Source organism: Canis aureus, chromosome 21, assembly GCF_053574225.1.
Source record: "Canis aureus isolate CA01 chromosome 21, VMU_Caureus_v.1.0, whole genome shotgun sequence".
In the NCBI taxonomy this organism is placed as follows: domain Eukaryota; kingdom Metazoa; phylum Chordata; class Mammalia; order Carnivora; family Canidae; genus Canis; species Canis aureus.
The window spans coordinates 13,591,452-13,612,819 of record NC_135631.1 but is presented as its reverse complement, the minus strand read 5'-3'; the positions used below and the strand labels follow the sequence as shown (position 1 = coordinate 13,612,819).

General features: G+C 53.8%; 2 protein-coding genes across 10 annotated transcripts in view; one reads left to right on the top strand and one right to left on the bottom strand.

The window, feature by feature from the left end:
- Window positions 1–14,259, bottom strand: part of DDB2 (damage specific DNA binding protein 2) — a 37,666-nt gene extending 23,407 nt beyond the window's left edge. The window contains exon 1 of one of the 3 annotated variants that reach the window (XM_077863182.1): window positions 14,032–14,259. In XM_077863182.1, coding sequence (XP_077719308.1) covers window positions 14,032–14,190 — 159 coding nt within the window. In that variant the 5' untranslated portion in view covers window positions 14,191–14,259. Of the gene's footprint in view, window position 1; window positions 788–13,330; window positions 13,627–14,031 lie in introns of those variants that run through there. The other 2 variants (XM_077863179.1, XM_077863178.1) reach the window with 2 other exon arrangements.
- PACSIN3 (protein kinase C and casein kinase substrate in neurons 3) lies at window positions 413–21,167 on the top strand. Of its 7 annotated transcripts, XM_077863171.1 has the most exons (12): window positions 12,857–12,983; window positions 15,569–15,620; window positions 16,027–16,099; window positions 16,353–16,442; window positions 16,595–16,751; window positions 17,482–17,717; window positions 17,835–17,990; window positions 18,999–19,174; window positions 19,327–19,447; window positions 19,609–19,745; window positions 20,145–20,266; window positions 20,671–21,167. In XM_077863171.1, the coding sequence occupies exons 4-12, from the start codon at window positions 16,389–16,391 to the stop codon at window positions 20,784–20,786; spliced, it is 1,275 nt and encodes a 424-aa protein (XP_077719297.1). In that variant the 5' UTR covers window positions 12,857–12,983; window positions 15,569–15,620; window positions 16,027–16,099; window positions 16,353–16,388; the 3' UTR covers window positions 20,787–21,167. The 7 variants fall into 7 exon arrangements, with proteins under 7 accessions (XP_077719300.1, XP_077719298.1, XP_077719302.1 ...); XM_077863174.1 differs by lacking the exons at window positions 12,857–12,983; window positions 15,569–15,620 and adding an exon at window positions 413–776; XM_077863172.1 differs by lacking the exons at window positions 12,857–12,983; window positions 15,569–15,620 and adding an exon at window positions 413–799.
- Window positions 21,168–21,368: the final 201 nt, after the last annotated feature.

The window sequence follows — 21,368 nt, the reverse complement described above, 5'->3', positions numbered from 1 at the left end:
CCGCTTTCAATCTGGCTTCTCGCTCCCGCCCCGCCCCTCCTGCGAAGACTGGGGCACGCGAGGGGAGGAGCTCAGGGGCTCCCTGGAGAGACGGGATGGCGCCGACGTGTTGGGCCAGCTAGTGCCAGTCAGCTGATCTGCCAGAAATAAAGATGGCCGCCACCGATAGACCACCCAACTTGAAGCCACCTCGGAATCGGCGCTGCCCGGCCTCGGCGCGTCCACAGGAGACCAGGTGCCAATCAAGGCTTAGGCGCCGCCTCCTCTGACTTTTAATTGGTGATCACACGCCCTCGGGCTTTAGGATTGGCTGGTTCTGGGGATAGGCAGCTCTGTAGGGAGCTAGCCACCTCCCGGCGGTGGAAATCAAACTCTTCCCGCCGGCCAGCTTCGCGGTAGGTGTGCGCTACTTGTTTCCCCGGCTCCGCCGAATCTCAGCTTCTCTGTGCAGAGTGGCTGAAACTTGCGGCTTTTAACTGAGGTTTCCCAAACCAGCCGAGTGTCGGCCTAGAGAGTAATGATGAGCTGGAGGACGTGCAGGCTAACCAGGCTTAGAATCTTGTGCTCTGACTTAAGCAAGAGGCCGAGGCATTGACCCTCAGAGGTGACTCTGTGCGGCCCCCCGGGGACACAGTTCGGGTGTATCCTATTTTCTGCGACGAGCCAGACAGGAGCTACGATCAGTGGAGTACTGCTGGGCGCCCACTTTCATTCTATCCGCCACGCTCGGACCCAGGCTCTATGGAAGGGTGAGAGGAGACACCAATGCATTCACGGTGGGTCCTGCACTCCCGAACAGGTAGGGATAGGAGACATTGAATAAGTCTTGGGAAGAAATGAATGATCTAAAATAAAAATTCAACTATGGTTTCCCCTTCCCTTCCCTTCCCCTTCCCTTTCCCTTCCCTTTCCGTTCCTTTTCCATTCCCTTCCCCTTCCCTTCCCCTTCCCTTCCCTTTCCCTTCCCTTCCCTTCCATTCCATAGACCTGGGTGGCTCAGCGATTGAGCGTGTCTGCCTTCTGCTCAGGGTGTGATCCCTGAGTCCAGAGATCGAGTCCCACATCGGGCTCCCTGCTTGGCGCTGCTTCTCCCTTAGCCTATGTCTCTGCCTCTCTCTCTCTGTCTCTCATGAATAAATAAATAAAATCTTTAAGAAAAAGAAAAAAAGTCCATTTATTTGAGAGAGAAAGAGGACAAGTGAGGGGAGAGGCAGAGGAGGCGGAGAAGCTGACTCTCCCACTGAACAGGGAGCCTGATGGCAGGCTCCATCCTAGGGCCCTGGGATCACTACCAGAACCGAAGGCAGATGCTGAACCTACAGAGCCACCCAGGCACCCCCAAACATGGTTCTCCATGGGAAGATGGAAAGACAAAGCCAGAGTGTTAGAGAAGGGCAAGGCAAGCAGGTGGTTTCTTTCCTGGGGGGGCTTGTAGCAGTGTTTTCAGAGCTGTGTCACAGAAGCCGACTCACCTCCTTTACTCAGACCAGTCAGGAATTTCACCTCAGCAAGTTTCTCCGTTTTAGGGGGATACTGAAATGTAAGGAATGACCCTGCCCCTAGAAAGGTTTAGAACCTACCGAGCAGAGAAGAAAACTATCTGTTAAACAAGTCAAACCATTCCAGGGGGAAGACAGCTGAATACTAATTCATGGTATGCTGGCCAAGGCTTTTAGATGCATTCAAGAAAAGAGAATTCAGTGGAGAAAAAAATATTTAGGAAAGCCTCACGGGAAGATGGGATTTTGTGGAGTTTGATTTGAATTTAAGAGGAGTTTGGCTGGAGGAGAGAGAATAGCATCCTGGGCAGGTGAATGGCTTGGTGAAAGTTAGGCATGGGTATGAGTTACGAGAAAGAGAGAAGCAGCCCCTGGCATCTGGGAACTGGCCTATATCAGTTAGACCTTGGTATTCTATTGAAATAAACAATTGCACAAAACAACAATGGACAAGGCCACTCTGTGACCATGATAGAACAAGACAAAAACATGATCACTCATGTCTGAACACAGGCAGAAATAAGAACATTGTCCAAACCACAAAAATAGCCAAACATCCCCATATTGCTTTGGCTAATATGAAAGCAGCTTCTTTGCCAATCACAGCTTTAGCGTTGCATTTGCTTCATTCCTCTCACCTTGTGGATAAGATTATTGATACCCAATCATAGAATAACCCCCCACTTCCAGACAAACTCCAATTCAGAGCAATGCCCCACTTCCCCGAACCCTTATCCAAGTCATCCAAGGCAAACCAAGTCCTAAAAGTCCTTCCTAACACCTTGCAATGGCGTTCCACCATATGCATTCCCCTTTGCATTGAGCAATAAACCCCAAGTTCAACTACAGGGGTGTCCTTGATGGTGTTTGAGTTGGAGGCATTGACATTTATGAGTCGGGTAGGAGGCAGCTTAAAGAGGAGAAAGTTGGTCATATTGAGGATCTGTTCAAAGTAAGAGAGGCCAGATGGAGGGGGAGGCTGAATGGCAGGCAGAATTCAAATTTCATTATTTCTATTGACATCAAAACCTACTGTGCTCCTGATATTATTCCAATGAAAGACAATGCTGAAATGAAAAATGCTCTTTGCCCCCATGGAGTGTGCTTTTTTAGGGTGGGAAAGACAGGTAATCCTACAGCTAAAATTGGGTGTAATGAGTTTATTGAGAGAGGAAGCATTGCATTCGAGCAGGGCTGGGGATGGGCACAGAAAGGGGATGCCAATTCTGCGTGGAGTGAAGAAGGAACAGTGTCAGAGAAGTTTTCCCAGGGAAGGGGCCCACTTAAGCTGAATTTGAGAGCTGGGAGGGATGGGGGAGGATATTCCCCAGAGAGAGTAGGAAATGGGAAGGCAGGGAGGCAGTAATTAGCCATGAGGGATTCATGAGCAGAGGAAATGTCCTGCTTAAAGCCAGGATTTCCCAGAATCTGTTTTTAGGATTGGGGAGGTTTTCCATGGTGAATTAAAACAAAACAAAACAAAACAAAACAAAACAAAACAAAAACAAACAAAAACCCAGCCATGCGTGAGTAGTAGAAACCTGCCTTGAACATGCTGGTAAAGTGTTTTGTTTCAGGTTGTGCTTTGGGGCTTTCTTATCTTGTGTTTCACCACAAACAACTGTCTAGGGACTTACTGTCATCCATTCCCATCTGATGGAACAACAGATGCAGGGTGGACAGAAGTATTCCATACATATTTTGTGATGCTGCTAATCTGATGATGAGGTGAATGGGGCAGCATTGCTCTGGTTTCATGCCTCAGACAGGCTGTGCTATAAAGCCTTGTTTATAGATGTTTTGGTCTTATCTGTGACACTACCTTTGATATAAGACATCACAAGGCAATTCATTCAAAAGCTGCTGGTGATAGCAAATTAAGGTCTTGCGTTCACACTGGAAGCAGGGCAGACCAAGACCATGAGCATCACCCTAAATAAAAGCCAGTTTCTCTGATCTGCAAAACAATATGTGGCTTACGTGTTTTCTGGAACAAAAAGTATAGCGTAGTAGGAAGGACATTGTACTTAGGTGGTATAGCTTGGGTTCCTCCTTTCACTTCAGATCCCTTCTAGTATTAAAACCTGGAATCTTGTGATGTGCTGTTTTGTTAAAGCAGCAGAAACTGGTGACTGCTCTTTTTTTTTTTTTTTTCCTTCGGTCACTGCTTTCAACTCTGGCCTCCCTGTGGGAAATTTCCATCTAGTAGGAATCATTTTTCTGGTGCAGGCCGGTACATGACTCTGATTCTGATCAAGCCATCTATGGATCCAAAAGCTCTGCTGAGTCTACAAAATAATCCATAATCCATGGGGACGGTGCATGCAGGCTTCCCACACACAGTTACTGCATCCAGTGGTTTGCAAATGACAGCCTCAAGGGTTCTGCAGAGCTTGCAGGGAGTTGGAGTTTAAATTCCTCCTAAAGCATTGGAAACAGACTGAATATAGCATCGAGTTCTTGTTCCCTGGCATCTCCTATACATACTTCAATGCCCAAATATGAATAAATGCTGTAAGAGTGCTAAATGAAAGCATGGCTTCCATCCTTTGTGAATAGCATCCATTTTCAAAAATACAATTTAGGGTAGCTTTGGAAGTGTCAGACAGCTGTGTAAATACCAAAAAAACCCCACCCCACCTTCTGTCTTCTCTGTGGGGCATGAGGCACCATCCACACTCTAAATCAATATCCTGCCATGGAAAACCATAGGTACAGGATGCCAGGAAAATTCTCTAGGCAGCCAGATTTGCAGGGCAACTGCCAGAGTGCTGAAATAGTCTATTTGAAAGTGCTTTGCAAACTGTAAAGTGTTCTACAAATAGAAGTTGTTATATAATCTCCTGGCAGTATGTTATATACTGATAAGATCTGATAAAGGTGGTGAAGGAGCTCTTTGGCATTCTCAAGAGTTCTCACCAGCCATCGTGGAAAGAGCAGGGACCAGAGATTCAGAGACCAGGGGTTTGAATTCTGGTGGTGCCTCACACTCACTCTCTTCCAAAGACTGTAAAAATCCCAAGTAGCAGAAATAAAAATGATTCTCTCTGTGTTAGAGCCAAGCCAGTTGCCTATGGGTGGATGAATCACATGCTAGCGGGACCGGAGGAGCTACATCTATATTCCCGTGCATTCCCATCTTCCCACTCCAGTCTCCACTGCCCTGCTTTGGCTCCCGTCCCTACTATGACATCAAAACTCCAGGAGCATGTGACAAAAAACTGGTCCAAGGAACTGCAGCTAAGTTACTGTCTCTAGAGGAAGGCAGTGGGCCGCCTGGGTGGCTGTGGTTCTTACTGGTGAAGCCAAGAGCCTGGAGGAGGGTATCTTGGTACAAATCCACTCACACCCTCCCCAACACTTCAGATTTTCAGCGTGCATCCTCTCAGACACACTTACTGTACATTCCTCTTCGTGCTTGGCTTTCCCTGTGTCATCAGGCCCCGGAGTCTGAGAGTTTTGTCATAATTACAGGCTGCCTAGAAGACCAAGCCACATTTGTGTTGGCAGCATGGAGGCCGCTGATCCATTCTGCAAAGAGGCACATTAGCAAAACTGGATGAAGAACAACTCAGAAAGGCAGCCTGCTTTTTTAAGTTTATGTCATATTTTACTAGATTTCCAAGGCTAATAGCTGTGGCCTCCTCTAGCCTGCTGTGGTGGCTTGAGTCGTGGTCCCTGAAAAGATACATCCATATCCTAATTCCCAGAACCTGGGAGTGTTATCTAGAAAAAGGATCTCTGTAGATGTAGTTAAGGTCTTACGAAGAGGAGATCATCCTGGATTGTCCCAGTAGTTCTTACCTCCACTGGTAAGGATCTTTATTTTTTTTTTTAATTTTTATTTATTTATGATAGTCACAGAGAGAGAGAGAGAGGCAGAGACACAGGCAGAGGGAGAAGCAGGCTCCATGCACCGGGAGCCTGACGTGGGATTCGATCCAGGGTCTCCAGGATCGCGCCCTGGGCCAAAGGCAGGCGCCAAACCGCTGCGCCACCCAGGGATCCCAGGATCTTTATAATAGAGTGAGGCAGAGGTAATATGACATCACATGCCAACTATACTTTGATTAAAGACAGCAGCGACAACAAACCATAGCATCATGTGTTGAGTTGTGAAATCACCTGGTGCTGTTGTACACTTGAAACTCATGTGACATCGTGTGTCAGCTATACTTAAGAAATAAAAAATAAAAAAATAAAAACAGGGAGGCAGAGGGGGAATGAGAAACAGAGAGAGAGCTACAAAGAGAAGACAGCGTGAGGATAGAGGCAGAGGTTGGGGTGATAAAACTCTATGCCCTCTATGCCAAAGATTGCCTGATTATCAGCAGCCACCAGAAACTAGAAGGGCAAGGAAAGATTATCTCCCAGCACCAGGGGAGGGAGCATGGCCCTGCCCTTACTTTGATTTGGGATTTCTGGCCTCCAGAACTATATATATATATAAGAAATTTCTGTTGTTTTGAGCCACCTTATTAGCCCTTGAACACTAAGACACCCAGTCTCTGCTGTGGGTGCTCAGTATCACCCAGTGGGAGAATCGTTCCCTGATGTTGGGGCCAGACATCTCCCACATTCCCATGTCCTTGCTGTGTCTTAGAGCAAATCTTTTTTTTTTTTTTTTTAAGATTTTATTTATTTATTCAGACACACACACACAGACACACAGAGAGAGAGAGAAAGAGAGAGAGAGAGAGGCAGAGACATAGGCAGAGACAGAAGGCTCCATGCAGGGAGCCCGATGTGGGACTCGATCTCGGGACTCCAGGATCACACCCTGGGCCGAAGGCAGGCGCTAAACCGCTGGGCCACCCAGGCATCCTCGTTTTAGAGCAAATCTTAGCACCTCTCTGATTCTGTTCCCTCCTTTGCAAACTGGGAAGAATTAGGACTACTGGATCGGGCTGTTGCAAGCCTTGGGTGCCAAAGGGCTGAACACAATGCCTGCTATGCCTTGGACACTCCACACCTAGTCCTCTCAGGTCCCCCTTTGCCACCTTAGCCTGCCTAACCTCACAGAGCCCCCAGTCTGAGGTTGAGTTACATGGTGCCGATACCTTCCTTTAGCTCTTGGGTGATGTCCAAAATAATGCCTAGCCCTGCCTTCTTGACACACCCCCTTGGACATCTCAGCATTTCAACCTACTGTATCCAAAAGAGAAGTCTTGATTTTCCACTCTCCTCCTGCCTCTTTCACATTTCTACTGTCTCAGTAAATGGCACTTTTGAGTTGAGACTCAAGGTAAACACCGGTGAATCGTTTTTGTTTTATGTTTAAACTTTTCACTTTGACAGAATTTCAGACTTGCATAGAATTGCGAAAAGGTTACAAAGAATTTCCATATGCTCTTCCCTAATTTCCTGGATGTGACATCAGATAAAAATACAATGATCAAGATGAGAAAATTTGGGGGCGCCTGGCTAGCTCAGTTGGTAGAACATGCTACTCTTGATCTCAGGGTCATGAGTTCAAGCCCCACGGTGCACATAGAGTTTACTTTAAAAAAAAAAAAAAAAAAGATGAGAAATTTAGTACTAATAACACTAATGTCTAATCTACAAATCTTATCCAAATTTGGCCAAGTGCCCCAGTCATGTCCTACTCTGGTCCAGAATCCAATCCAAGATCACAGGTTGGGATTCATTTTGAAATGTACCTCTTCCTTCCCATCTACATTTAACCCATCAGCAAGTTCTCTTGATTCCTTCCCATGGCCGCGTCTTCAATCCCTGTATTGGGCAGCTGTACAACCACCACCCTACAACAAGCCCCTATCCCTGGTACCTGAATGACTGAAGCCATCTCCTAAATGGTCTCCTTCTTTTTGTCTCCCTCAGAGAGCCACAGAGTTTTTGTGTAAAGGGCTTGATAGCAAACATTTAAGGCTTTTCTGGGCATGCAGTCCCACCGCAACCAGTCAGCTCTGTCAATGCAACGCAGAAGCAGCCGTAGACAATATGTAAACGAGTGAGCATGACTGTGTGCCAGTAAAACTTTATGGATACTGAAATTTGTCCTTAAAACCTTCACATATCACAAAAATATTCTTTGGATTCCTTTCAACTGTTTAAAAATGTGAAAACCATTCTTCGCTTGTGGGCGATCCAGCCTACTGTTTGCTGGTGCCCTGTTCTAATCTACTCGCACCACATCCAGAAAGACACTCTGTCACTCTTCTGCTTAAATTCTGCACTCAGAATAAAACAAAGCCTGCAGTGTTCGGGTGCTGCCCGCCTCTTACCTCACCCTCGACCTCTCACTCTCTCATTCACCACGCCCTACCCACTCTACCTTCTTTCTCAGAAGGTCAAGTTCCCATTTCAGGGCCTTTGCACACATTAGTCCTTTAGTATAGAATGCCCTCTCCTGACATCCAACCCTTCCTGGGTTCCCTCTTTACCTAGCTAACTTCTGTTTGTCTTTGGGGGTCTTTGGGCCATTTTGGGGTAGAGAAGCTGAAACCTCCTGAATGAAATCTTCTCTGATGCTCCCCTCGTTGAAATTATGCTCTCCCTCTTCTCTCCTAGCACTCTATCTTAAATATTTTTCCTTTAGGACACTTACCATGATTTGTAAATATGTATGCAGACCTTTATTTTGTTTTAGTGGAAAAGTCCTATGAAGTCAAAGAGTGTGTCTGCTTTGCGTTGTGGACTAAGCACCTAGCCTCGTGTCTGGCAGAGAGGGTGTTCCTTGAAATAAATGGATCCTCCACCAAAACTCCTCTTTGGCCAATAAGGAGGGCCCCAGCAGACTTCAGGGAAGGGCCTGAATGAACCAGGGCAGGGCAGCCTTCCTGAGCAGAACCCTCTGCCAACTGAGCGGATACCTGGGCTGTGCACTGGCAGCTCGTGGCACCTTCCAAAGAATCCGCCCCGGGCAAATTCCTGACCCTGGAGAAGCTTTCTCTACAGGCCCCACGGAAGCCTGCTATGCATTTGTACTCTAATGCTATCCATCTGCTGTTCGTCCTGCCCAGATCTGCTTCCCCCACTGAGGTTAACCCCTCTCAAAACTCAGACCAGTTTCTCTACCTGGGGTTGCCTGAGATCTTAAAAAAAAAATAGCTGTTGAGCAGAATACTTTACTCAGCTGCCCGTCAGGAATGCTGGGGCAATGTCCAGAGGCCATGAAGAGGAACACAGCAGCCTTCCAAACAGACAAAGCCTGCTTGCTCTCTGGGCTGCCTGCTAGAGTTTTTTGGATAAATCGATAGCCTCTCCCATGCACATGTCCCACTGCCTCTAAGATAAAGTCTGAACTACAAAGCCCACCTTGCAAATCTTAATTAGAAATGTCCAATACAAAAAAAAAAAAAGAACTGCCCAATACAGGTGCCACGAGCCACATATCCTGTCAAATTTTTAATTAATTACAATTAAACTGACTTAAAAATTCAGTTCCTAAATTACAAGTGTGAAATGAAATAGCTTCGGGTGGCTAGTGTGGTGCAGCTATAGATCATTTCCATCATTGCAAAAATTCTATTTGACAGCTCTGTTTCAGACAATAAGACCCACTCGTGATTTCTTAAAAACTCCTTGATTATACAATTTACACATAAGTACGTGTTCATTGCTAATTTTCTAACACGACAAAAATCTCTTTTACCAATTCCAGCCCTCTACATAGAGATAGCCACCAAAATGAGTTTTGTATATATCCTCTGAATATTTTGTACGTTCTGCCTTTTGTTTTTTTCATTCAACAGTGTCTTAGAGCTCTTCATATAAGAACACAGGTCGGGGGGGCCTGGGTGGCACAGTAGGATAAGTGTCCCACTCTTGGTTTCGGGTCAGATCATTATCAAAGGATCGTGAGATCAAGCCCTGCATTGGGCTCCACATTCCACAGAATCTGCTTGAGTTTCTTTCTCCCTCTGCCTTTCCCCCCTGCACTCTCTCTCTCTCAAATAAAGAGATCTTAAAAAAAAAAAAAAAAAACCTTTATCTACCTTGTACTTTAGTTGCTGCAGAGTTAGCCATAGCTAACTCTATGAATGAACTCTAGGTTACTCAATCATTTATTTTTTCCTCTCCTGCACATTGGTGTTTATTGTTATTTCCAAATCTCTGGTGTATATATAGGATTGATTATTTATTTATTTATTTATTTATTTTTAAAAGATTTTATTTATTTATTCATGAGAGAGAGAGAGAGGCAGAGACACAGAGAAGCAGGCTCCATGCAGGGAGTCCGATGTGGGACTCGATCCTGGGTCTCCAGGATCACGTCCTGGGCCGAAGGCAGGCGCTAAACTGCTGAGCCACCCAGGGATCCCTATTTATTTATTTTTAAAGATTTTATTTATTTATTTGAGAGAGAGCAAGTACACAAGCAGGGGGAGGGGCAGGGGGAGAAGCAGACTCCCCGCTGAGTGGGGAGCCTGTTGTAGTCCTAGGGCTTGATCTCAGGGCCCTGAGATCATGACCTGAGCCGAAGGTGGATGCTTACTTAACTGACCGAGCCATCCAGGAATCCTTATACAGGAATTTTTAAATGGTCAACATGGCCAGTGGGCCACTCTGAGTGGCAGGGCCTGGGCCCCACCACCCTGTTCCTGAATGGAATCCCTGGGCTGGGACCTCTAGGCACTGTATGGCCTATGCACCTTGGTGACCTGCCAGGCAGCAGTCTCCTGGTGGACATTGGTTTGCAGCTTTCTCTTACGGCACACAATACTACATGCAAACATCCTTGTACCTTTTTCTGCACTTCTACACATGTTTGTCTAGGGTCAATTCCAAAAAGTGAAATGGCTGGATCACCAAGTCCTAGGCTAACACCTCAGAGGCTTGGCACACCCTGGTGCTCCTGCCTCCAATGCCTCCTCACATGACTAATTCCAGCTCATTTAGATCAACCGAGTGTCATCACCTGGTGAAAGGTGGTCCCTTCTGGCTCTGTTTTCCCAAAGTACTTCTTATCTACACTGTATCATTATCCTACACTTAAGACTGTGCCTTATTTATCTTGTATTCTCAGTACCTAGAATAGGGTTTAGCATAGAACAAAAATTCAAATGATTTCTCAACTGGATGACTGAATAAATAAACAAATAAAGGTACAGTGGTTAGGACATTCCAGAAACTCAAGGTGAGTGAGTCTGTGTGTCGTGAGCTTGGGCTTTGGACCAGGCTGCCTCTCTAGGTTGCTGTCTATCCAGCCCTCTGACCTCGGGTATCTCCTCTTGAACTCTGTTCAAGTTTGGTTATTGCGCTGATAGAGCCAAGGTCGAGCTTCGTTCGAGTATGCAGGGGCTCTCTGGCCACAGAGCATAGAAATCTGAGCCCCAGGGACAGCACCAGCAGGGGGTTGGCTTTCCAAAGGCAGCTCTGTCTTCTTTCACCTTTGAAGCAGCTCAGCATGCTCTCTGGGTTTTGGTTTATTTTTTCCCCTACAGTACCTTAGGGGCAATTAAAATCAGCTGCAATATTTCTGCTTTCTCCAGATTGGAATCTAAGGGAAGCCAGATGCTTTCCACTCCATATCCCCTTCTCCTTGTGATCTGAGGAAGAGCCCTGTTTTTTGAATCTCTCTCTGGCCTGGCTTTCCCAGATGCCAGTCTGGCTTGCAGCCTTTATTTTTAATGGGGTTTTAATAGGCGGTTCCTGCAATTAATTTCATTCTTGTGTTTTCACACTTTCTGTCTGGTGCCTAAAGGCCCCCAGGCACTAGGTGGGATGTTAACTGATTTAAAATAATACAGAACAGTATAGCTGTCATTATATATTACCCCAGCTCCTCTCATTTACAGCTTTTACAGTCATTAATTAGCTGGGGCACGTGGTCCATTTGGAAGGTCAGCCGGGTCGGCTGTCATGTTTCATTGAGTTAGAAATATGGAGAAAAGTGACTTTTTCATGCCCCGACAGAGACTGGGTGTTGAAACTGGTTTCAGAAGTCATATCCTGCCGGGTGCACACCCTGCGAGCGCCAGGGCCAGGATCCACTACTCAGGATTTGCCAAACGCGCGGCGTCCTGGATGCACACGACTTCACACACGCACACGCACCCACGAGGACGGGAGAGCAACTCCGTCCTCGGCAGCGAATTCTACCCCCTGAAGTTACCCTCGTCCATTCTCTTCAGGGCCCTTTTGCATTTCATGAGCGGATTTCTCGGCATAAACAACGCAGCACCCAGCGATGCGTCTCGGAGTCAAAAACATACGTTCGCTATTTTTAAAGCCGCAGCGCAGAAGTCGGCGCGCAGGGACCCGGGCTCCTCCCGGAGCGGTGGTGGGCGGGGAGCGAGGACCGAGACTACGTGCTGGGGAGGGAACAGCCTGGCCTCCCGCTTCCCCGAGCGCCAGCGCCGGCCCCCTGGGGGCGCGCTCCTCCGAGCACCCTGGGGCTCCCCGGTCCCCAGCGAATTGGCGCGCTCGGGACTCGCAGCGCCCGGGCGGCGTCGGACCTGCCAACCCGCGCCCCCTCGCCCCCGCCCGGAGGAGGGCTCGGCCGCCGGGTCCCCCGGCCCAGGAGGGATCGGGAGGGACGGAGAAGCCAAGCAGGTGGCGATTAGGTCAGCCTGGGAACATTCTTGGGCCGCTCCAGTGGATATAAATAACAGGCAGGCAGGCTGCGAAAAATCCCGGGGTGGGGGCACCGGGGGTGGGGCAGAAGGGACTTCTTAAGGGTGGGGTGGCAGCGTGGCGACCTGGAAAAATCTACCAAAGCTGGTGACTGACACAGTGGGTGGAGGGGCGAAGAGATTTAAGAAAGAAAGGTTCGTGGTACAAAATCTGGGAATAAGAGCACGGAGGGGAGGAGCTCGTGCCCTTTGCCCCACCCCACCGCGTCTCCCACCCGGTGCTCCGAATGCGCCTCCAGATCGGCGCCCAGGGCTGTGCGTGGAAAGGGCACGGGCTTTGGAATCCGGGTCGTGCCCGACTACAGATCCTTTGCAAGCGGCTGAAGGTCTCTGAGCCTCAGTTTCGGCATCTGTACGATGGGAATCCTAATGCTTAAAAGGAGGTGGTTTGTGAGCCTCGCCGGAGGGAATTTGTAAGAAAGCTACGCTCAGCAAAAAAAAAAAAAAAAAAAAAAAAAAAAAAATGCAACGCAGCGTAGCCCCCAGGCCTCCGTCCACGGGTGCGCGGGGAGCCCCGGTCCCTTCCCGCTTCCACGGGTCGCCCAGGCTCTGCAAAGGCCGGGAGGGGCAAAGCCGAAATCTGACTCCCTTCACCCGCGCGGCGCCACCTGGGGGGCCGGCCCTGGCGCTTCTCCTGCTGGAGCCGATACCCCACGGCCGGCGCTCCGGGAGCCGCGGGTCGCCGCGATGCCCGCAGCCCCGGCGCCCCAGCCTCAGGCGGGTGGGGTTGGGGCGCAGCGGCGAGGAGAGGGCGGGGCCGGGGGCCGGGCTTCCCGGGGGAGGGCCAGGCGCGCTCCGGGAGGCGGCGGCCCCGGCCCGGGAGCGGCAGGACTCCGGCCGGAGCGTGGCCGGACCCCCACCCGCCGAGACGCCCGGGAAGGACGCGGTGAGTGCTGCCTGGGCGGGAGCCGCGGGGAGGCGGCGGCGGGAGCCGCGAGGCGAGCCCGCCCTCCTCCCGCGCCTGAAGTTTGCAAAGGGACCGACTCCCGCCCCGGGAGCCCCCGGCTACCCCACTCCGCGCTGGGACGGGAAGAGTGCCGCCCAGTCGACGCCGCGCCCCCCGCAGCTTCCCAGGCCGGCCGAGGACGGGGGCGTCGCGGCTGGAGGGCCGTGCCGCCTCCTGGGGCTCCCCAAAGGCCCCCAGACGCCCTGGGGCCCCCAAAGGGGCCCCGCTGCCCGGACCCCTCGCTCTCTGCAGAGACGCCTAGTTCCCGGGCGGCTGCCCCCAGTCACCTTCTGGAGTTCGCGGCCGGGCTGGCCAGACAGGGTGCGCCCCCTCCCCTGGGCGGCGATCGGCCGGCCCCACCCCCGCCGAGACCAAGTTCAACAAGTTTGGCCAAGAAAGCCCTAGAGCCTCCATGGCCAGGCCTGGCCCGGCCGCTCCGCGTGGGCTCCACCGGCTCCGAGTTGTGCAGCTCCGGGCCGGCGAGGGGGCCCGGTGGGTGGGCGCCGTCCGTACGGCTGAGGCCAGAGACGGGCAGCCCCCGGGCTCCGAGGTCCGGCGTGGAGGCTCCGGGTTGGGAGTGCGTCATCAGGGAGCAGGCACCTCAGGCGGCCGGTCGGGTTTCCAAAAGTGCCCCTTTGTTATGCCCCTCCCTGGCCCTGCCTCCTCCCCTTTCCCCGCGCCACCCCTTCCCCCACCCTCGGGGCGGCTCTGGCTGCTGGTTCCAGCCGGGTTCCAGCCGCGCCGGCCTAGGCACCCCTCTCCGGACCAGGGGGCCGCCCACATCTGTGCCTCCACACCTCGGGGCCGGGGAGGCCGGGAGGGGCTGCTGGCAGAAGCCCTTTGGGCGCAGCCTGTGACTCAGGAGGACGGGCAGGGCAGCCTGGCAGTGGCATGCTCCCGGCTTCTGGGAAGGTGGGGGCTGGTCCCCGCCGCCGGAGGCCGCCTGGGGTACCTACCTACCTTAGGCAGGAGAGGGGGTTCTTCCTACCTTGGCCCGGGCTGGCTGTGAGGAGTCCCTGCCAAGCCCCAGCAGACTTCTGCAGGCCCAGTAGGTGCTGGCCGCCTGGGCTGGGAAGCACTCATTTGCCTTCTGAGCTCTCGCCTGTGGCAAAGCCTGTTCTGGGGACCCCAACAGGGGCCATGGCATGCAGGGCCCACCCCCATAGCTGTGGGGCCTGGCTGTGCCTGGGACTCGGGCTTGTGTTTGCTCTGGGAGGCCGGAGGGAGCAGTGCCAGCCCTGCACACACAGCTCGCTCTGTTCTGGGGCCAGAGAGAGGGAACGGGTGGGGGGCAGTTCTCCCGGGAGGGAGCCGGAGGCTGGAGCAGGCAGGGGGCCCAGGCCCCTGGCTGTCTGACTGGGACAGCTCGGAAGGCCCTGTGATTTACAGCTGCAGCTCTGTTTCTCTCCATCTGGTTGGCAAGTCCTTTCTGGGTAAATGGGGCAGACGCAAAGGAAGCAAGGTGAAGTGCCGAGGGCCGAGGTGGGCCAGCTGCTCTGGTCCCAGGCCCCTCTGCTGCAGGCCTCAGCTCTCCCTCCTGTTAGTTTAGGGCTGGATCCCACTGGGGCCAAGCTTTCTCCCAGCTGGTACAGCCAGCAGGTTTCCTGGCCCTGAGGTGCATGTCATTTGTTTCTGTATTCAAATATTAACTCCAGTGCCCGAAGAAACCCAAATGGACCCCTCTGCCAATGACTGGGGACAGATTCTCTTTGATGGGATACATAACATATAACCTGACTGAGGGGTCACAGGGGCTGTGCGAATGGGGATGGGGGAGTGGGGTCAGGGAGACTCTAGAGACGATGCCTCAGTTTGAGGTTTTTTTTTAAAGATTTTATTTATTTATTCATGAGAATACACAGAGAGGAGAGAGAGAGAGAGAGAGAGAGAGAGAGAGAGGTAGAGACACAGGCAGAGGGAGAAGCAGGCTCCTTGCAGGGAGCCCAACGCGGGACTCGATCCTGGGTCTCCAGGATCATGTCCCCGGCTGTAGGCGGCACTAAACTGCTGAGCCACCGGGGCCGCCCTCAGTTTGAGTTTTGAAGGATGGATGGTGGTTTGTCAGTTTGGAGGGGAGCAGTGTGATTGAGCACTGCTTTGGAGGCAGCGGGCACAAACTCTGTCCTCATGGGCCTGGCGGTGTCCCTTGGGCTTACTCAGGGGAGGAAGCGGTTTCCTTCTAGGGGCTTGAGTCAGTGCTAGGGACAGCGAAGCTGCTGCCAAGAAGCAGGAGGGGAGTGGCTGCGTGCCACTGTGTCCTCTAGCTTCTGGGGTGGTGGCTCTGGGGTTGGAATCTCCTTGCCCTCGTCTACAATTCTGGAGCATGCTCTTACAATTGGCTGGTTGCCTGTCTGACTCCCCGGTGCTGCCCCAGACTCTGCGCTTTTTGAGGGTGGGGCTAAGTTACTCATGACCCATGGAGGCGTGTGGGCCTCATTGCTTGCTGTGGGACAGGATGGATGTCCCTGATGACTGTCGGGCCCCTCACATTTCTTGCTCATTGCCTGCTTTGAATCTTAAACCAGCCCTGGCACAGAAGACCTGGAGGCAGAGTTTCCATCTTACCAGGGAGCCGAGGCAAGTAAAATGCACTTGTTCAAGCTTCTTGGCCAAGATCGGACTTGGGCCTCCTGCTCCCAGTCTTCTCTTTCCTGCAAAGGGAGTCACTGGAGTGTGGCCGGGCACCCTCTGCCTCGGCCTGGTCTGGTAAAGGGTTGCCATGTTGTTCAAGGAAAGGTATCAGGGCCCGGCGTGGGCAGGTACCCTCCCCTCTCATCTGTAGTGGGGGGGTGGGGCAGTGGGGCCCTCTGCCCACCAGCCACCCCCGCCCGCCACCTAATCCCCAGCTGGATCGTGTGACCCGCCTGGCATTCTCCTGGCTGGAATCTGGCGCTTCTGACAGCAGTTGCTATATCGGGGGAGCTGGGCACCGCCCTGGACGATCTAGGCCCCTGCGCTCACCCCCCCGCTTTGCTTTTGTCAGCTTCGAGGCAGAATCACAGTGGCAGCTTTGAGAGTAGGACATCCAGGTCTCTGCAGTGATCTCTAGGTCCCAGGTAGGTGAGGCTGGGGCTGGGGCAGGTGGGCAGACTCAGGGCACAAGGAGAAGCTTTGAAGTGGCCCTCCTTTCCCCTATCCCAGTCCGTCCTGGGAACCTGCCAGACGCCCCTCTCTGTGAAGTCCTAGCTCTGATGGTTCCTTGGATGGTGGGGATAGCAGTGGGGATGAAGTCCAGGAAAAGGAGAGGATCTTCTTCTCCCCCCAAAACAGTATGTCCGACTTCCCTGCTTACCCTTCTGCCCTCCACAGCCCCAATCCGCCACCATTCCGTGCTGCGGGGACACCATGGCTCCAGAGGAAGACGCTGGAGGGGAGGCCCTAGAGGGCAGTTTCTGGGAGGTGAGCAGCTGGGTCCTAGGTTTGGGGGGTGGCACTGAAATGCCCACCCCCCTCTGGGCCCAGCCACCTGTCGAGGGAGGTGCCTCACTGTCAGCCCCAGCCTGGGAGGGGGCTTCTCCCCAGCGACCCCACCTTCCTCCTGTCCACCCCAGGCTGGCAACTATAGGCGGACCGTGCAGCGGGTGGAGGATGGGCATCGGCTATGTGGGGACCTGGTCAGCTGCTTCCAGGAACGGGCCCGCATCGAGAAGGCCTATGCCCAGCAGCTGGCTGATTGGGCCCGCAAGTGGAGAGGCACCGTGGAAAAGGGTGAGCCAGTGCCCGGGCCTAGCCAGGAGCAGAGGGCCACTGCGGGTGAGATCAGGCAAGGCAGCTCCTTTTTTGCACCTCTTATGGAAAGTTCCATGATTCCATGTATGCCTTCCCCTTGAAGAGCGAAGAGCTTCCCTGGTTCTTCTTGACAGTTGTGCTGTTTAGAGTTTCCAAAGTATGTTCATGAGTTATTTGGATATTTGTAGCAGCCCTATGTTGGAGATGGTCCTGTTCCACCCATTTTATAGAGGAGAATCCAGAAGTTCAGAGAAGCTAAGTGACTTTCTTGAAGTTACACGGCTGGGAAGAGCTGAAGCTTGAACCCAGCCTTCTGACTCAGGAGCTTGGGATCTTTCCATCCTAACAAGCTGCCTTCCTTGAGGGTGGATGTTTGTTCTTCCCTCTGAGGCGATAAAGAGTGTGGTGGTTGATGCCACAGATTTGGGTTGAATCTCAGCTCCACTTGTAGCTCTTTTGGCTTTGGGCACTTCACTTTTCTGGGTCACTGCTTTGCGCCTGTTATTGATCGTGACATTGGTTTCATGGTGGGGGATGAGGATTCGGTGAGATCTCGTATATCCATAAGTAGCAGCAGACCTCTTTGTAGTTCGTCTTCATAGCCACCCCCTCCGCGCCCGGCACCCAGAGCAGCACCTAGTGAGAGGGGGTGGGTGGGCTCGTTTCTGGTGGCATCCCAGGCCCGGCCCAAGCCCATGCCTCCCCGCAGGCCCCCAGTACGGCACCCTGGAGAAGGCCTGGCACGCCTTCTTCACGGCGGCTGAGAGGCTGAGCGCGCTGCACCTAGAGGTGCGGGAGAAGCTGCAGGGGCAGGACAGCGAGCGGGTGCGCTCGTGGCAGCGGGGCGCCTTCCACCGGCCCGTGCTGGGCGGCTTCCGTGAGAGCCGGGCTGCCGAGGACGGCTTCCGAAAGGCCCAGAAGCCCTGGCTGAAGAGGCTGAAGGAGGTGAGTTTGGGAGGGACCAGGCATGGGCCCCTTCCTGAACTGGCCCTGGGGCTGGAGTGGGTTTGGGGGGCCCGGGGCTCGGCGTGCGGGGTCCACATTTGTCCCCACGTGTGCCAGGTTGAGGCTTCCAAGAAGAGCTACCACGCGGCACGGAAGGAGGAGAAGACGGCCCAGACCCGGGAGAGCCATGCAAAGGCCGACAGCGCCGTGTCGCAGGAGCAGCTGCGCAAGCTGCAGGAGCGGGTGGAGCGCTGCGCCAGGGAGGCCGAGAAGGTGCGGAGCGAGCAGGCGGGTGGGCGGGGGTGCTTTCCCCGGCCCCAGGGCCCAGGCCGCCCAGTCCTCATGGGCCACCCACTCTCCAGATCATCATTTAAAAGAGGAGCCTGTACCCAGGGAAAGCGGTTCAGTTTCAGGCATTGGGAGGATCTTAGCGGTTCTTAGCGGCTGAGGACACCTTCCAGCTCCCTTCCTTCCGCTGTGTCCCCCCTGGGGCAAGCTGTCGCGTTGCTTGCTCTGCTGGAGCGAGCGCCCTCTCCTCCAGCTCTGCTCATCTGCTGCTCAGTTTCTTTTTTAAGACTTTATTTATTTATTTGAGAGAGAGCAAGAGAGCACAAGCAGGGGGAGTGGCAGGCAGAGGGAGGGGGAGAAGCAGGCTCCCCGCGGAGCAGGGGAGCTGGACGAGGCTCCATCCAGGACCCTGAGATCATGACCTGAGTCCGAGGCAGATGCTTAACCAACTGAGCCACCCCGGTGCCGCTCTGCTGCTCAGTTTCTACCTCCTCCATGAAGCCTTTTTTGATTTCTCTCTACCTGGCCCCCCCCTCCCCCGGGGGGTCGACCTTACCTCAATCTCTACCTTCACTCACCAGACTTTTTTTTTTTTTTTTGGTTATATTTATTTATTCATGATAGACGTAAAGAGAGAGAGAGAGAGAGAGAGAGAGAGAGAGAGAGAGGCAGAGACACAGGCAGAGGGAGAAGCAGGCTCCATGCTGGGAGCCTGACGTGGGACTTGATCCCGGGACTCCAGGATCGCGCCCTGGGCCAAAGGCAGGCGCTAAACCGCTGAGCCACCCGGGGATCCCCACTCACCAGACTCTTAAAGCTACTGTCCCCAAGCATCGCCTGCCCTGTTTGGATGCTGGGGTATTGGAGGGCAGGAGCTGGGTCTGCAGCCTGGTTGCCGCTAGTGTCTGGCCGGGGGTCTCACTCAGTGAATACTTGTGGAGTCCCGAGTGGAAGACGGTCTTGTGCTCACCAGGCCCCTCCTCTCCCACCCAGATGAAAAGCCACTATGAGCAGACGCTGGCAGAGCTGCATCGCTACACCCCACGCTACATGGAGGACATGGAGCAGGCCTTTGAGACCTGCCAGGCCGCGGAGCGCCAGCGGCTGCTGTTCTTTAAGGAAATGCTGCTTACCCTGCACCAGCACCTCGACCTCTCCAGCAGTGAGAGGTATGGCCTGCGAGGTGGGCGTGGAGGTCTGGGCTAACGCTGGGTCTGCTCCATCTCTCCCAGGCTTGGGCCAGGTGGAATGAATTTGGTGAGGGGAGGTCCTGGGGTGCGGCCCAGGGCTCCCCAAGCTGAGGCTGTGCCTGGGGCCACAGGTTCCATGAACTCCACCGAGACTTGCATCAGGGCATCGAGGCAGCCAGTGATGAAGAGGATCTGCACTGGTGGCGCAGCACCCACGGGCCAGGCATGGCCATGAACTGGCCGCAGTTCGAGGTCCGTGTTCCAGGCTGGCTGGGGGGCTGGGAGGTGTGGTGGGCTCAGCCTGGACCTCAGGAGGGAGGCTAGGGCTTGTGATGAAGTAGGTGAAGGTCTGAATGGCTCTGGCTGCCACCACAGCCTGTAGCCCAGCCTGACCCTAAGCACTATCCCCACAGGAGTGGTCCTTGGATACACAGAGGACAATTAGCAGGAAGGAGAAGGGTGGCCGGAGCTCTGATGAGGTTACTCTGACCAGCATCGTGCCCACAAGAGATGGCGCTGCACCCCCACCCCAGTCCCCGGGGTCCCCAGGGTGAGAGCCAGAAACTTGGCTGTGGGAAGGAAATAGCTCGTCCTCTGCCCTGCCTTCTTTCCCTCTGTCTCCCTCCCTTCATTCCCCTCACACCTGAAGTGGGTTGAAAATTGGTGCCAGGAACCTTAGGAACCTACTTAGTGCTTGTAATGATGCCAGTGTTTGCGGTGGTTCCCGCACTCGCGCTCACCTACTGCTCACGTCAGCCCTGTGTGGCTGGAAACGTGCCCAGCTCATGGGCATGTGTGGCAGAGGTCAGACTGGGATCTTTCAGTGCTTTCCCACCTGCCTCTCCCAGGCTGCTTCTGGAGGGCGAGCCCTTGGCCCTGGGTCCCGGGCGCTCCTGCTCAAGGTGGTCCTCGTGCCCTGAGCAGGCCGCCTTCTGTCTCCCCCATCTAGCGGTGGGCAGGATGAGGAGTGGTCAGATGAGGAGAATCCTCGGAAGGCTGCCATGGGGGTGCGGGTACGGGCGCTCTACGACTACGCCGGCCAGGAAGCTGATGAGCTGAGCTTCCGAGCAGGTACCTACCCTGGGGTACCCACCTGGGGAGCCCTCTCCTGTTCCTTCCCAGGCTTCAGCCACTCTCTCCCCTCCTTTACAACCGGAGCAAGGGTGTGCAAAAGGGAAGCCTGCTGCCTACTTCCCAAGGGCCAGTTGTCGGATTCTTAAGGATGCTCTGGGTTCAGCCCCAGAGTGTCTGCTCTGAGCCCTCACCTCCCTCTCAAAGTCACCGGTGGTGGGGGCCTGCTTAATGCATTCAGGGTTGGGGGGGGTGACTTGCTGACTTTGACCTCTCTTTGCCTGAAGCATGTCTCTTCTTCTCACTGGTTTTCCTACAACCCGCCCCCCCCTCGGTCCTTGACCCAATTGCAGGTTCGGGGCTGGGCCAGGGCAACTGGCAGTGACTAATCCCTCTTCCCCCAGGGGAGGAGCTGCTGAAGATGAGCGAGGAGGATGAGCAGGGCTGGTGCCAGGGCCAGTTGCAGAGTGGCCGCATTGGTCTGTACCCTGCCAATTACGTGGAGTGTGTGGGGGCCTGACCTCCCCTGACAGCCCCCCTGCAGTGTTTCTCCACCCTGCATCAGAGCCCAGCTTCTTTTGCACAGCCGGACCCAAGGGCCCTGGACCATGGTGCCCCTGCTGCCCCTCTGACCACTGAGGAGGGAGGAAGTCCTGGGACCCAGGGAGGGGAGCCGCCTGCATCTACTGAGTCTAGGCTGAGGGGAAGATGAGGAGGTCAGAAGGTGACAGAAGGGCTCAGGGGAACCTGGGCCTCTCCAGGAATGGGTGGGTCTCCCCAGAAGCTGTGGACCCGGTTCCTGGTCTCAGTGGGGTGGTCTTGGGGTGAGTGTAGTCCTGGGCTAGCAGCACTCTATTGTGGCTTGTTCTAGTGTGTATTAAACTTGGAGGAAAAAAAAAAAGCCCTGTGAGGCCTGTGTGCATCTTTTCTGGTCCTCCACCCTTGCCGGGCTGCAGAGAGCATCTGGAGAGAGGCCCTGAGTGGGGAGCTCGGTGGGTGAAGGTCCGCCCGCGTGGCTCGGCTCTGGAACGGCTCTGGAACGTGGGGGCCTTAAGCTGGGGCGGGGGTACTCCAGGTGGGGCTTAGCGCGAGCCCGCCCTCG

Bases quoted from the DNA above. Each gene is read 5' to 3' on its own strand.
- PACSIN3 (XM_077863174.1), top strand. From the start codon at position 16,389: ATGGCTCCAGAGGAAGACGCTGGAGGGGAGGCCCTAGAGGGCAGTTTC. The intron at 17,991-18,998 runs GTGCGGAGCGAG...TCTCCCACCCAG, and splicing joins GCGCCAGGGAGGCCGAGAAG to ATGAAAAGCCACTATGAGCA. The intron at 19,175-19,326 runs GTATGGCCTGCG...CTGGGGCCACAG, and splicing joins GACCTCTCCAGCAGTGAGAG to GTTCCATGAACTCCACCGAG.